This window comes from Canis lupus, chromosome 8, assembly GCF_003254725.2.
Source record: "Canis lupus dingo isolate Sandy chromosome 8, ASM325472v2, whole genome shotgun sequence".
NCBI lineage: Eukaryota > Metazoa > Chordata > Mammalia > Carnivora > Canidae > Canis > Canis lupus.
Window position 1 is genome coordinate 70,551,379 of NC_064250.1, and position 16,223 is coordinate 70,567,601.

The following is a 16,223-nucleotide window of genomic DNA, read 5'->3' on the forward strand; positions in this document are numbered from 1 at the left end:
CTGGTGCCTAGATGGATCCATTTTACATTTAGTGTCGGATAGGTTACTGAACGTGGGATTTAACAGAAATGGTTTAACTTTTGACTCCTTGGTTCCTGATAGACCTCTCTAGCTACACATACTTATCAGATTGCTAAGCATTATAATAATTTTAAAGTCTGCAGTCCATCCATTCCTTTGTTTTCTTCCATTAACATTTCTTGAGTGAGGCCTCAGAGCCCATCAGTGTGTCTCATCATGATGTTTGTGTCCATTTAAAACACCTTTGCATTGGGATAATTCGTACTTGAGAGATTTATTCTTCACCACTTAAATATCCTTCATTTAAAATATGTTTTCTCTTGAGCCAAAATTTTTAGTCTTACTATTTATGTAGAGTCACACCTCATTTTAAACATTCTTATTTTAAATTAGAAGGTGGAAGCAGGAACACCTGCCACAGTTCCCTTGAATCGACCCCCTGCTATGAGTTCCCAGGTGACAGTCCCCAGTCCTTGAACACAGACCTGCTGTCTATGACATCAAGTTTGGGCAGCATCGTGGATCGGTCGAGCACAGAGTCTCCTGACCAGGACAGTAACCTCAGTGGGGAGGTGAATGGTGTCCTGCAGGAAAATCTTGACCCCGAAGCATTCAGTGTCCTGGAGGTACCTGCACTGGCCCCTGATGTACTGAACGAAGGGAATGGAGATAGACCGGGAATCCTACCGTGTAACCGTGCAGGCGAGATAGGGCCACATAGCGGAGTGTGGACTTCGCTCTTGGAGCTACGGGAAGCCATGGAAGGCAGTGATGTTACAGAACTCAGAGAGGAGTCTTGTCCCACAGATGACGGACCAAGTAGCGGACAGTCACCCTGTCAAGAACAGGACAGCTCTGCTGAGGCCCGGGAAGTGGGGGACATGGAACCTGATGACTCCCAAAGCACTTTCTCCGAAGCCCCCTTCCTGAACTCACCCCCAGTGCCTTCCAGCCTCAGCTGGGCCTCCCATGCCGAGCAACGGCTGCTGGCAACCAGCGCTGACGAAGGCAGTGCCGAGGAGCCCAGCAAGGAGCAGGGCTTCCTCATGCACATGGGGGGCCCTGGCCACCTTGGCTCAACTCCCTGGCATGCTGTCACCGACAGTGACACAGGCCTAAAGGAAGTGATTGCTCCGGAATGTGACTTGGGGACTGTGGGAGGACGGCTGACACCCCCAGTCTCTGCCTTAGCGGTTTGCACCCGTGAGCCTCGGCATGAGCAGCCTTCACGGGACCAGGTGTTGACATCCAGTGACGAGGAGGACATCTATGCTCACGGATTGCCTTCCTCTTCCTCGGAGACAAGTGTGACGGAGCTTGGTGGTAGTCGCTCCCTGCAGGACCTGAGCCAGCCTGGCACAGATGACACTGGGCTGCTAAAATCAGATCAGGTAGGTAGGTTTGGGGCGTCCAGTTTCCTGAGGGTTCCCCCAACCCATGCCATTAAGGATGGTTATTCTTGGTCATTTTACATTAAAAGATTTTTTAAATGTTTAAATTTTTTAAAATTTTTTTAAATTTTTATTTATTAATGATAGTCACAGAGAGAGAAAGAGAGGCAGAGACATAGGCAGAGGGAGAAGCAGGCCCCATGCACCGGGAGCCCGACGTGGGATTCGATCCCAGGTCTCCAGGATCGCACCCTGGGCCAAAGGCAGGCGCCAAACCGCTGCGCCACCCAGGGATCCCCTAAATTTTTTTTTTAAGATTTTATTTATTTATTCATAAGAGACACAGAGAAAGAGGCAGAGACACAGGCAGAGGGAGAAGCAGGCTCCCTGTAGGGAGCCGGACATGGGACTCGATCCCGGGTCTCCAGGATCACACTCCAGGCTGACGGCAGCGCTAAACCGCTGAGCCACCGGGGCTGCCCAGTGTTTACATTTCTTAGCAGGTTATTATTCAGTGTATTTGGTTTCAAACCAAATTATAACTTTTTCTAAGTCATTGTAAGGTATGGATTATGAGTGTAAACCTACATGTATTTCTCCAAAATGTATTGCTGAATTCTCTCGGTGCTAATGACGCATATCATTTGGGCAGCTTTTGCCATGTGCCAGGCACCATGCTAAGCACTTTGCAAGTTCAACTCATTAGCTTTTCTAAAAACTAAACCATGAAGTGGGTACTGCTGTGGTCCCCGTTTTACAGAGGAGGAAACCGAGACGTGGTTAAATGGCTTGCACAATTCACATAGCAGATGAAGGGCACAGCTGGCCCCAGGGCCCTCTCTCAGCCTCTTTGCTGTCCTGCCTTGACAGTGAAAGGTACTGCTTACTTGTTTTGAGACAAATGCCAAAGGTTAGATTTTCTACTCAGTCCTGCCTGTGCTCGTCCTTTCTTGAGTGCCTTTGGCTGCCAGGCTCTGTGTTTGGTGCTGGGCGCTGCAGGGCCTGGATAGCCAGTCAGGATCTCAGAGTCTCAAGGAGGAGTCAGGCATGTGTGCCAGTTGTCTCAGTTGAGCAAGACTGCTGATGGTGGTGAGCAAAATCCAGGGCTTGGGAAGCCCAGAGAGGGCGCCTGCCCAGGGATGGCACTAGACAGGCAGACATGCGTTGATGTGTTGTGGGGGCAGGCTATTGGAATTCTAGGCCAGAACTTTAGAAACCCCCCACCCCCAGTGAGATTGAGCCTGGCCCTTGGACTTCTCCCTTCCTCATGGTTCCTCCCTCCTCCCCTTCCAGTGGCTGGAAAGCCAAGAGATTTTGTGGCATTTGTGGAGGGGTGGAGGGAAGGAGGAGGGAGGGGAAGATGAGAAGGGGTGGGGGGGAAGACTCATCATGGGGAACAGGGCTGTAATGAGACGGGGAGGGCACCATTCCCTGTGAAGCAGCGAACTTTGGGTGATTGTACAAGTACATTGATTTCTTCTGCGGTTTCAGAAAACTCTTAAACTACATCAACTTCATTCAGATTTGATTTTTTTAAAGAATCGGTGCAACAAAGCATCAGTTTATAAGGTTCAGCCAGGCTGAGTATCTTGGACAGATTTCCATCGGCTTCATGATGTGCCCTGTGTGCAATGACTGGGAACTTCCCTCAGAGGGTGAAGACGCAGAGATGGCGGTAGTGCCACTTCTCCTACTGATTCTGTAAGGATCTGATGCACAAATCACTGATCCGCATGCACGCTGTGTAAAGTGCAGTACGCATGTGTAAAGCTAGGTCATTTTAACATAAGCATTGCATCAGGAAGGGTGTTTTGACATGACAGAGCGTTGCCTGGGCATCCTCTGGGGTCCTAGCGGGGCACAACAGCTCCCATTTCAGAACGCTTCCCTTAGAGCATGGTCCAAAGGTAGCAGGTCCCTGCGTGGTTTCTCAGAGATCGTCAGCTCTGTGACGTGAATTCTATCCTGCATATTTTCCTCGTGGATGACAGAACGACAGTGCAGCTGTGTGCTCTGCTACAGGACTCACCAGGCTCTGTCCTTGTTAGTTTGCAGAAAGCTGGATGGGATACTCTGGTCCCGGCTACGGCATACTCAGCTTGGCTGTCTCCGAGAAGTACATTTGGTGCCTGGACTACAAAGGCGGCCTGTTCTGCAGCGCGCTGCCAGGCGCTGGGCTACGCTGGCAGAAGTTTGAGGACGCCGTCCAGCAGGTGGCGGTCTCACCCTCAGGTTGGCCTCCCCAGCTCCCTGCTCCTGCGAGCGAGCGTAGCTGGCCTGGCACACAGCAGGCCCTGCCAAAGCTCCATCCATGCGCCATGTGGGCCTATCCCTGCACGTTTGGGGGGTTTTCTCCAAATAATAGGGTTGCTTCATTTGACATCAGTTAACAAATGTCCAATAAGTGAATGTTTAGTTTCAATCTTTGTTTTCTTATTTAGTGCAATGGTAACACAAACATGTTTTTATAACCTATGCAAATAGCTTGAATTTTGAGGGTTTTTTTTTGTAAAAGCTATATTAACATATTAGTCTCTTATAAAAATGTGTTCCTATTTCTTTTTTTTTACGGGGGGGTGGGGGGAAGAGAGAATCTTCAGCAGGCTCCAGGCCCAGAGTGTAGCCTGACACAGGGCTCAATCTTAAAACCACGAGCCAAAATCAAAAGTTGGACACTTAACAGACTGAGCCACCCAGGCACCCCTATGTTCCTGTTTCTTAGAATTGCTTTAAAGCAACTGAACTAATGAAGATGGACCTATGGATACGTTGGATATGTTCAGATTATTTGGTTTCCTTTCTAGAGATTATTCTTTAATGAGCAATATGTATGCTTTGGCTGAATAATTTACTGAGTATAAAAGAAAAATGCATTCATTCTTGCAAGCCATGGTCAAGCTAATCATTTTTAGTGAGCTGGAACAGACATTTCCTGAACCAGGTTCTACTAGACTTTCAGCCTGTACCTCCAGTCCCTGTCCAGAATAATTTGGCTAGTTCACCCATTGAGGGGTGGGTAGGTAGACTAGAAGTATTTATGTATATTTGCCTCATGGTAACTGTCTGATTGTTAGGACACTGGAGTAGAAGTCAGGCAAAACATACTCTGTGGACTTAGACTCATCCCCTGTAATTTTACTGTTTCAGATGGATTTCCTTGAACTCTTCCTGGTCTTTGTCACTATTTAAAATACTAGTTTGTTCAAGGTTGTTTTATCTCCTTGCTGGTTTGAAAATATTTTTCTATAGAGAGTGGCTGCGATCATAGTCTGCTTCGTTAGCTGGCGTTATATAATTGTGTGTTTTAATTCTTTCTCTGTCATTTACTTCTGGGTTCATCTCCCCAGCCATTTAGAAACTTTGGTCCTGTCCTGATTCTATTGATTACTTTGTGTTTCCAAAACTTTCCAACCCTTGTTGATCTAGTCAGAATCAAGAGAGAGACCCTTGTCTCTATCAGATCAGTGTACCTGGCTGAGTTGTCCTGCAGTGCCCACATCATGAGAGGGCACCAGAGCCCCCATGGCATTCAGGGTGTGCTTCAGCCTTCACTATTGGTCTTGCTTTTCTCCTCTTACCCCAGCTCTTCATGTCAGACCCTCTAGTCCAGCCTGGCTGCATTCTTGGTGATTCACTAGTGGTTTCTTACATGTGGCCGCCTGGCCTGTGTCACACCCTTCATCTACATAGGACACCTTCCTTCCCTCCCCTTCTTCATCTCTGTTTATCAGAATCCCTTTCTGAGTAAAGAAGGACAGCCCAGATCAAATGCCTCCTTTCCACGCATCTTATCCCTCACTTGGTCCAGAAGTGACCCCCCTGAATCCCTATAGGACTTTTTAGCTCTTTTTAGGCACCAGTTGTGTGTCTCTCAATGTAATGCATCGGCACTGCCATTGTCCCTGTAAGGCTCCGTGTACCGTGTCAGTAATCTGTACTCACCTCCAGTCTTCCTAGTGGCCCTGTAAGATACAAATGAGGAAGTAAGGCATGGATGCAGTAGGTGATTTGACACCCAAAGCCACACAGCTGGTGGATGGTAGCCAGGGGCATAAGGCTTTTTGGCGCTGTAGGCTCTTTCCTCACTTGGGGTAGAAAGCCAGAATGAAGGCTTTTGTGTAAGTAATTCTCAGTATTTGTTGGGAGAGTGAAGAGAAGTTTTACTTCTACAGGAGCCCTTCTGTGGAAGATTGAACAGAAATCTAACCGAGCTTTTGCTTGTGGAAAAGTGACCATCAAGGGGAAGCGGCACTGGTATGAAGCCCTGCCCCAGGCGGTGTTTGTGGCCCTGAGCGACGACACGGCATGGATCATCAGGACAAACGGAGATCTATACCTGCAGACAGGTAACTCTAGCACTCGTTGGCCTGGGGATAATCACTTTGTTAGTGACCTGCTTAGAGCCATCACAGTGACTGAGGGGCTGGAAATAAATTTAAATTAAACACTTCCAGAAAGAAAGTATTTGTCATTGGAATATATAAGCAGTTCCTGCTACTGACTCACATTCAGCCCAGAACAAGTTTAGGGCAAGACTTCATAGGATTATTTGGTGAGCTACAGAAACAGATTTTCACTCTCCTTATAGCTAGCCGTTGCCTGTCACTTATGCTGCAGTGTCAGATGTTAGGGGATAAGAATAACAGGGAAATGACATTAGAATGTTTCCTTTAGGTTATGACCGGATTTTTTTCAGCTAGGTCAAAGTCCTGCTTCTGTATACTTACATATGGATCAGGGAGAAACAACAAGAAATCATTTGACCTAAGGAGCAGCTCAACTCGTCCTAATAAACTGCCCTGAGGGGAACCTTCCACTGTTGAAGGAGACTCAGTGGGACTTGTTTATTAAAAATAAACTGCAAAAAAAATAAAATAAAAATAACTAATGAGAGTGAGTGTTTATGTACTGTCAGCAAAATGAGATATGAATTTCCAAAGGCAATGTGATTTATCAGCACCTGGAAAGGGTATGGCGGGAGCTCTTTTTTGGTTAAGAGGCCATATTGGATTTACGTAAAGATCAATCTTCTAACCATTTAATATCGCTGATGTGGAGAGAATGTTTTAATCTCTGTTATGAACTGTCAGCCAGGGATGATTCCCTGAGATTGAACGTCTTTGCACATCTGGCTCTTTCTCACGTGTGGGAGGGCCAGCATCTCCTAGAAGCCACTGCTTGAGCCCTGGTGGCCAGCCTCGCCAGCTCCTGGGCCATGTGCCTGCTCTGCTCTTTCCCTTCAAGTAGGAATAGCTCTGGAAAGGCAGATGCATATCCGGTTTCCAGGGGCATTTGAGTTTTGTTCCTGGTGAGGAAGCAGAGTGCTTCTGGCCTGGGGTTGAGGAGCGGGTGCCCTGTTAACCAGTAGCTCCAAGACCTACTGTGTTAGTCTCCCCGGCTGGCCTGGCAATTTGTAGCATGAGAAGCCCACAGGTGACTCCCCTTGGTTGAAGGTGAAGAATACAGCCAAGGATGTGGTACCATAGGGTACTTCTGTGAGCAGGCACGGGGCACATCTGAGCATTGAGAACTACAGTTGCAGCTAATGCCGCAGAGGGTAAGGTTTAAGGTAACGGCCATTCCACCAGCTTCCCCAGGCACCTTCAAGCTGTAGACAGGCTGCAAGGAGGTGGGGGAAAGAGCCCTAGATGAGGAGCCAGGGACGCTGAGCTCTGGCCCTGCCATAGCCTTACTGTAGGATGAACCTTGCCTTTCATCTAGGGAACCACCCCCAAAACCAGGTAGGAGCGGGAGAGGGCAGCTGCTTTGTCGGAGCTGCTTGTGGAGGATGCCTGGAGGCCTCAGATCCCTGCCCCTCCCGCAGCTTCTACGGCAGCTCTGCTCACCCTGAGCCTCTGAGGGGCACAGAGATGGAGGGCATCTCTGAACAGTACTGCTCTCGCCTGGGCTGTCTTTGCTCAGGGCTGGCTGCTCTCTGCCCTGGGATTTCTTGTTCTTTCAGAACATCTTAAGCTACTTTGGGATACCAGAGGATTCTGAATTGTTATTCCCTCAGCTTTCAAAGAACATATGAAAACATTTCAGATATGCCATACTGAAGCACAACTTAACTTTTCTGTTGACTAGACCTTAAAAAGACAAAATACTTATTACAAAAGAATATGGAAAAATACCAAAAACAGAAAAATAACCAAACAACAGAATACAAATGAGGTGTGAAACCCTGATTATATATGTCTTTGGGGGCTTCCTGTCTGTCTCCCTGGCAGGTCTCAGTGTGGATCGCCCCTGTGCCAGAGCCGTAAAGGTCGACTGTCCATACCCACTGTCCCAGGTCACAGCCAGAAACAGCGTGGTGTGGGCACTGACAGAGCAGAGAGCCCTCCTGTACCGGGAGGGCGTGAGCAGCTTCTGCCCTGAAGGGGAGCAGTGGAAATGTGACATCGTCAGGTATCAGCAGGAGGAGCAGAGACATCTTCATCATCTTGCTTGTCCCGCCCTTGGTTCTTTGTCAGCTTGCCTCCCCTTAACGCACCCATGGGAGCCTTTCCTGGGCAAAGCTGCTTCTCTGAAGCTCTCCATGGTAATAATGTTCTCTGGAATTGTCAGAGTCAGTGTAGCAGCCTGACCATGGAGACGCCCTGTGCCTGCCTCTGACTGGCAGATTGGATGTTGGGTCATAGCTCAGCTTTTTGAAATGCTGGTGCCCTCTTGTGTAACCTGGAGTATCACACACTCATGAGCCTCTCACGGCAGTTTCTGTTCACTACTACCCAGTGCTGTCTGGTGGTTTCTGTGTAGAATCTCAGTGGTTTAGGGCCAGATCTCTTTCTTTATTATCATCCTAGTCAATGGGACTTGATCTCTGAGTTGTAATTTATTTGGTTACTTATATCACTCAAAATTTCAATTATAGAATTACCATCAAATCATTTTGCTGATTAGAAAAATTAGGCTAGGATCTTCTTGGTTTGAACCTAGAAACCCAGTCAGCTTGAGCAAAAGTAGCTACTGTGAGCCACAGCAGGGCTGGGCTGGATGTGCGAAGGTGGCTGTCCCCAGCCCTGCCCTCCCCCAGAGCAGGAGCCACGTAACTGTCTGGTGCCAGTTAGCATAGACAGTCTTAAACCAGAGAGTGCAGCCCAGCTGAGCCTCGACACTGGCAAGAACTTTACCAGAGGGACAGGAAGGGGAAGGGCACTGCCCCAGGGGAAACACAATTTGCCCAGCTGCTGCTGCCCAACACAGCCCAGTCCACGGGTGGGGCAGAGGCGCCTCCATTTGCTTGATTTTGATTGTACAGGAGGGAGCAGTGAGGCGGAGGTGCCTTAGGTGCCCACATACTTTGCTTGTAGGTAATTTTCTCCCAAGAGCTTTCCCTACCATGCTGGGTCTTCAGTATCTTTCAGAAGCTGCCACACGTTTAAACAACATACACTGCAGAGTAACGTAACTCAAAACTCAAGTGTCCTTCCTTGGAGCGTCCTTTGGACACCCAAAGCTGGCGTTCCTTGTCAGGCTAGGTGCTTTGTGCATGGGCGCTGACTCCCCTGTTCTCTTCCCTGTTTCCAGTGAAAAGCAAGCTTTGGAACCCGTCTGTATAACTCTCGGGGACCAGCAGACTCTGTGGGCCCTGGACATCCGAGGGAACCTGTGGTTCAGAACTGGCATCGTTTCCAAGAAGCCCCAGGGAGATGATGACCATTGGTGGCAAGTAGGTGCTCAGTTCCAGGGCCACTGGCCAGGGGGTCTCTCTGAGGTGGGAGCTCTGCTCCCCTTTTTATAGCCCTTCTCTTCTCCTTAAAGAGATTGAGGAGGTTGGATTAAATAAAGAACATTCACTTTTTGATGAGTTAGACTTTGCTGTATTTGAGCACATTAGAAATATCCAGGGCTTTTTGTTGTAGGAAGTAACTTGTAAAACTCTCTTTGCTTAAATGTACAGGTTCTGTTTATTATTCCTGTTTTTGTTTTGGTATTAAATAGTTATCCTTACGTGCCAAATAAGCCCAGTGATATCCTTTTGAAGACCTAGGTAATAATGGTGTTTAATTCTGAACACATGGGCTACAACGAGCTAGCAGGTTTGGAAACCCAGCCTACAATTAAAAATCATCTCTCCCCACTTGTTCCAAAGGCCTCTAAGCAAGTGGCATTTCAACAAAGAAAGGAGAATGTTCCCACACGCTCCCAGAAAAGGAAGCAGTCTGTGTAATAGAAGGGTGTAAGCAAGCTTACTTTTCAAGATGTCTGGGGTGGCCTAGAACGTGTTTTCCAAGGCATTGTTCTTCTCTTTGGTATTGTTCAGCATAGCTGTCCCCCCCAACCCCTGCTGTGGCAGTGAGGTGGTTCTGACCCTCAGCAGCTAGGACCTAGGCAACGTCTCTTCATTGGTTGTCTCCACTGGCTCAGGTCAGGTTGTTGCTACAGACTCACCATGCTGGGGGCAGGTCGTTCAATAGCCGCCCCTGAGTCTATCAGATGAGAGTGTGGGAAAAGAAGCTTGTGTTTGCTCTCTGATCAGTAAGCATATGTGTACACAGGTCTCTGATACGTCTGATACTCTTTGAAAAGTTGTACAAGTACCTTCTCCATGCTGGTAAGCATATTATATGGTTTTGCACACATGCATACACACACACGTGTATATATGTACCAAGTTCCATTTTTAAGTAACCTAAAGAAAATTAGTTACCAGTTTATCAACTTATTCAGAACATTACCTTTAGAGAAATTTAATTTGACAGAATCATCTGTGAGGTATTTGGAAGCAGAATTATTTTAATATCATAAGACTTTCTCTGTAGCACCAGAGTCAGCTTTATGTTTGGCTGCTAAACCTTTCTTTTTTTTAATTTGCATCCTGCTTATCTGCAAGTGTTGGGTGCTAAGGTAGGCTGCCACAGACTTTCTGTGTGGCCTTGGCATGGGCATGCTCCCGAGGAGAAGCAGAGCTCCTTGGGCCAGCACACAGCAGCCTGCATGGTGAGCCCCAGAGCTTCGTGCCCCATGTCCTGTGCACTGGCGGAGTGCTCACTGACATGGGCACGGGGCCATGGGGTTCTGACGTGGTAAAGCACTTCACTTAAACTTTCGTTAGGCCGGTGGTTTGCAGTTAATGTGAGTCCTTTCATGGACGGAAAAGGGAATATTTGTACACTTACAAAGTACTGGCTTTTACAATAATTTCCTTTTCCTTTTCATTTGTTTTTGTTTATTATAATTAAGTTCCCTATAATAAATGATGTGTCTTTCACTCAGCGTCTCATTGTGTGAGACCTGGGAACGCGGCCTACACAAGGCTGTCCTAGGATTCAGGGCACCACATTCTCTATAGTCAAACCCAACAGGGCAGAAGTATACGTGGAAGTCACGTGGAATTAGATTTCGACCATCTTAGAAAGAACTCTCTTTTTATTTTTTAAGATTTTTTATTTATTTATTAGAGAGAGAGAGAGAGAGAGGCAGAGACACAGGCAGAGGGAGAAGCAGGCTCCATGCAGGGAGCCCGATGTGGGTCTTGATCCCGGGTCTCCAGGATCACTCCCTGGCGGAAGGCAGCACAAAACCGCTAAGCCGCCTGGGATGCCCTCCTTTTTTTTTTTTTTTTTTTAAGATTTTATTTATTTATTCATGAGAGACAGAGAGAGAGAGGCAGAGACACAGGCAGAGGAAGAAGCAGGCTCCATGCAGGGAGCCCGACATGGGACTCGATCCCAGGACTCCAGGATCACACCCTGGGCCGAAGGCGGTGCTAAACCGCTGAGCCACTCAGGGTGCCCAGAAAGAACTTTCTAACAGCTAGAGCTGCTTGATAAGAGTGAGGTTCTCCTCAGGGTTGCCCCGAAAGAAATTCAGGAATGTTAGAGAAGCAGTTTGCAGGTGTGAGCAGAGTGTGCCCCTCATGTGTAGGATGGTCCTGCTTCATGTTGTTGCTCTGGCGGAATTATTGACAGTCCTGGTTCAGATCAGAAAGTGCTTCCATCACCCTGCTTACAATACTTTTTTTAACACATATTATTATTCTAAGGATTGCACACTGTTGTCCATTGGAGATACCTAAATTTAAAAGCAAAACGACCCGGGCAGCCCCGGTGGCACAGCGGTTTAGTGCCGCCTGCAACCTAGGGCGTGGTCCTGGAGACCCTGGATCGAGTCCCATGTCAGGCTCTCTGCATAGGTGCCTGCTTCTCCCTCTGCCTGTGTCTCTGCCTCTGTGTGTGTGTGTGTGTCTCTATGAATAAAGAAATAAATCTTTAAAAAAATAAATAAAAAATAAAAGCAAAACGACCCTTTATCGCTGATTAGAATAAAAGGCATCACGGGTCTGAGGGGGTGGTCACAACAGTACATGCTGTTGTAACAGATCTGTGTCATATAAAAGCATATGAAACAAAAGATGAACATTTTCTTCCATCTCTCCAAATCCCTCAGAAGTAATTGCAGTCACTGGTTCAGTAGTCTCCCGCCAGACTTTATTTGGTCCTTACACACATGCGCAGGTGCACATGTGTGCTGAGTGTTTGCCGAATGTGGGCCAGACCTCAGCTCTCGGGCAGCGCACGTGCAGAAGGCAGCACCGCTGCACTGAGAGAAGGATGTCTTTCTGTCTCCCCCTCCAGGTGAGCATCACAGACTACGTGGTGTTTGACCAGTGCAGCTTATTCCAGACCATAATCCATGCCACACACTCGGTGGCCACGGCAGCACAAGTGCCCGTGGAAAAGGTGGCAGATAAGCTGCGCATGGCATTTTGGTCTCAGCAGCTTCAGTGCCAGCCGAGCCTTCTCGGGGTAAACAACAGTGGTGTCTGGATCTCCTCCGGCAAGAATGAATTCCATGTCGCTAAAGGAAATCTCATCGGTGGGTGCACTACCTTTCTTTTCACATTGACTCGATTGGCAGCTTCAGTTTAAAGCCAGCACTGAAAGAAAAGCTTTGAGATCTCAGCTGTAGAGGATAATTTGGTGCCAGTGTGTGAAGCGTTTGTAATGGAGGCATTCTTTTTGTTTTGTAGCAGTTTCCTTGTTTTCAGTCCGTCATTCCTACAACTTGGGTACCCGTGTTTGGATGGTGTGGGACCAGTTTCTACTGGGAATCCATGATGATCTAGGAAAGGCAGATGGAGCTCATTTTTATGTTCATAATTTCACTTTTTTTTTAAAGATCTTATTTATTTATTCATGAGAGACACACGGAGAGAGAGAGAGGCAGAGACACAGGCAGAGGCAGAAGCAGGCTCCATGCAGGGAGCCTGATGTGGGACTCAATCCTGGGACTCCAGGATCACGCCCTGGGCCGAAGGCAGGCACTAAACAGCTGAACTACACAGGGATCCCAATAATTTCACATTTAAATGAAAAAGTCCACCCAGGAACACCTTGATGGCTCAGTGGCTGAGCATCTGCCTTCAGCTTAGGGCATGATCTCAGAGTCCCAGGATCGAGGCCCACATTGGGCTCCCCTCAAGGAGCCTGCTTCTCCCTCTGCCTGTTACTCTGCCTATCTCTCTGTCTCTCATGTATAAGTAAATAAACTCTTTAAAAAAAAAAAAAGAAAAAAGAAAACGTCCACCCAAATGTAAAGAGCACAGTAAGAGGCAATAGTCCCGTTTCCGAGATGAAAAGTTCTTGCTCTGTGGAGAATGCAAGGCTCTGGGAATCTATAACTGGTGGTGTAAATCCACAGGTACCCATGAGGGCTTTGTTTTTATGAGTGAAGCCTTGCTTTGTGAATTTTTCCAGCTCTCCTCCCTCTGCACAACCCCCCAGCCCCTGCCCCACACCCTGGGCAAGACTGTGGCTCTGCTTATCAGCGTGGAAGGAGAAACAAGGGACTGGCCTCATAGCACTGGCTGGCGTGGACCTCCTAATTTAAGGGCACTCTAGAATGAGCTCTAAGAGGTTTTGGAGACAAGTTGTAGTATAGAACTAATGCTCTGGAGTGTGTGTGTGTGTGTGTGTGTTCTCCTCTTCTTTCTTTAACACACTTCCTATTGGTTCTTTCTAGGCACTTACTGGAATAATGTTGTTCCCCGTGGGACAGCTTCTGCAACAAAGTGGGCCTTTGTGCTGGCTTCCACTGCTCCCACAAAAGAAGGTTAGTTGAGAAATACAATGCATAATTGGCAGTTGAAAAGTGAAAACCATGGTCTGACCATGACCTAGTTGGGACCAGGCGTGGCTATGTGGACCTCAGAGACAATGCAGTGGCTTCCCAGGCAGGCAGCCCTTGTTGGCTGAGCCAAAGCCTCCAAGCTGGATAGGCCTGACCAAGAAAGAAGGCTCTGGTGTGTGGGTGTTGAATGAGTATAAAGGCAGGGCGTCATTGCGAAGGAGAGGAATATACAGTGTCCCACTAGGGCCGGCAGTTGGAGATGTCCAGTGACATGTCACGGGGCCATAGCACTGCAGTCAGTAGGCACCAAGGTTCTTGGGGTGCCTCTCCATTTCCCCTCATGAAGTTTTCCATCACCTCCTAACAGCCTCTTTGAATCTGGTTTACAGATTCTGGCTCAGTCTGAGCCCCACAGCTGTGCCCTGTTAGGACAGGTCTATAGGGGCAGACTTCCCATTGGCTCCAATCAGAGCTCACCTCCCTTCCTGGAGCATGGGGTTTGGAGCCGGAGAGGCAGTGCAGCTACCAGTGAGCTGGGAGCCTGGGCAGCCAGGTGATCCCTCTGGGGGGTGGCCGAAGGCTCCTCCTAGCTTTGCCCTGAGGGTCAGATGAGAAGATGCCATGAAGCCTGTGGTTCAGAGGAAGCACCTGGTTAGTTCAAACCATTAGTCCCACCGAGATTTGGGATTTCCGTAACTTGTCAGTACGGGAAGATGTTTACTCGCCTGATCATTCTACCCATAATTCTGACATCTGTAAGCTTTGAAAACCGTGGGTTATATCCTGAGATTGACACAAAATCATTTGGCAGCAAAACCTGGCCTGAACCAATGTGGGGCTACTTATTTATCCATTGATTATGAGTGTGCACACGTTCTGTGGCAGGAATGTTACTGCATTTCATTGCTGCCTGGCTCCCTGAGGCTATTACTTAAATATATGGCATACCCCTTACCTTAGGTTTTCAAAATCCAAAACAGTTTTGAATTCTAAAACCTAGCTGGCCACAAGTTTTAGTGAATAATATATTATGATGGAGACATTAACTTTCCCGGAGTTTATCTGCATTTTAAAACTTAATCTGTTAAGACCAAAGGACTCCATAAAAATGATGGGAGGAAGAGAGAGTGGATTTTGAGGAGAGGGTGAGGAGAGAAGGTTTTCTAGCTCTCCAGGCCTCCCCGACAGCCTCACCCCTCCCCCCAGACCAGAACAGGGGAACTGTAGACCCATCCTTCCAAGGAATTGCTGACCTCACTTCCTCCAGAGCAACGGTCACACCAAGTCAAAGACTCCCCAACCCTTACGAAACGTCCAAGTTCAGAGCCACGGAGCCAAGACCGTAGCCTTCACCAAATCTCATAAGCCCTACTTTATTTCCTCCCTTTAGAACACCTCAAGCTTATTTTTTAACTGGATGGCCATGGGTGCACCTCTGACTTCTGGCTTAAGGTCTATCAAGCTCTCCTGCACAGTAGTGCCCTGGGAGCCAGGAGTGGTGGCATCTGCCATCAGGTGTCAGCTGCCCAAAGGCCACAACTGCCTTGTGCGTCTCGTCAGTAACAAACATGAACCTTTTCCGCAGGAAGCTCCTTGTGGCTGTGCCAGAGCAGCAAGGACCTGTGCAGTGTCAGCGCCCAGAATGCCCAGTCCCGCCCCTCCACGGTGCAGCTGCCTCCCGACGTGGAGATGAGGGCATACGCCGCCTGCCAGGACGCCCTGTGGGCCCTGGACAGCCTTGGCCAGGTGTTCATCAGGACGCTCTCCAAGAGCTGCCCCACAGGCATGCATTGGACGCGGCTGGACCTTTCCCAGCTAGGTATGGCCCCTGGGTTCAATTTGTGTTGTATAAATTCAGGAGATTGATCAGCCAGTCCAGATTAAATGGGCCTCTGACTTAGGAGGAGCTTTACTTCCCTACCTCATACAGCTCATAGGGCTCCCAGAGCCCAGGAGAATCACACACTCAGCAGAAGTTGCCACTAGAACTGCCTGATGCAGCTACTCTGCCAGCCTGACAATATGGCACATTTCTTTGTGCCCTTTAAGTCTGGAAGAACAGGTGTGTCCCGCATCAGCACCCATTTACCTGTCCCTCTGCAGCTGGAACAGTGCCCAGCGGGCTGGCATCTGTTCCTCCTCGAGCGGTCTGAGGAGATGATGTGCCTCTCTGGCTCTTCTCTGAGTCTCCTGTCCAGGGTCCCAGAGCCAGCCAAGGAGCATGATGCTGTTTATAAATTATTCATTTGTGTTCTAAGAAACAAGGTATCAGAGTGGGCCCGCAACATTGGGTTATTCTCCAGGCAAATCCTTGTGTGTGACTTGTCTGACAGCAGAGACTTGTCTAAAGGCAGAGGCTGCTCCAGCGGCTCCAGAAGGTCCACTGGAGCCTTAGGACTACTCCCCTGCCATACAGGTTCCCGTTTCGGTAAACGGACAACCAGTGTTTTTTGTTTGGTAGATTGTAAGGTTGAATTCTACTAGCATTTAATGTTTAAGGATTCAGACACACCTACTCATTAGAGAAGTAGAGAAAAGTGGAGGTGGCGCCTGACTGGCTCAGTCAGTAGAGTATGTGACTCTTAATCTCTGAATCCTAAGTTTGAGACCTGCATTGGGTTTAGAGTTACGTGTGTGCGCGCGCACACATATACATGCAGGTGTCTGGGGGGCTCAACTGGTTAAGCATCTGCCTTCAGCTCAGGTCATGATCCCGGGCTCCTGCTCAACGGG

At 48.3% G+C, this 16,223-nt stretch overlaps 1 protein-coding gene across 2 annotated transcripts in view; it reads left to right on the forward strand.

Moving 5' to 3' along the window:
- TECPR2 (tectonin beta-propeller repeat containing 2) overlaps positions 1 to 16,223 on the forward strand; it is a 102,555-nt gene that overhangs the window by 48,813 nt on the left and 37,519 nt on the right. For both annotated transcript variants that reach the window (XM_025443084.3, XM_049113502.1), the window contains 8 exons: positions 415 to 1,412; positions 3,461 to 3,644; positions 5,585 to 5,758; positions 7,643 to 7,823; positions 8,946 to 9,087; positions 11,996 to 12,236; positions 13,383 to 13,472; positions 15,076 to 15,309. In XM_025443084.3, coding sequence (XP_025298869.3) covers positions 415 to 1,412; positions 3,461 to 3,644; positions 5,585 to 5,758; positions 7,643 to 7,823; positions 8,946 to 9,087; positions 11,996 to 12,236; positions 13,383 to 13,472; positions 15,076 to 15,309 — 2,244 coding nt within the window. The remainder of the gene's footprint in view (positions 1 to 414; positions 1,413 to 3,460; positions 3,645 to 5,584; positions 5,759 to 7,642; positions 7,824 to 8,945; positions 9,088 to 11,995; positions 12,237 to 13,382; positions 13,473 to 15,075; positions 15,310 to 16,223) is intronic.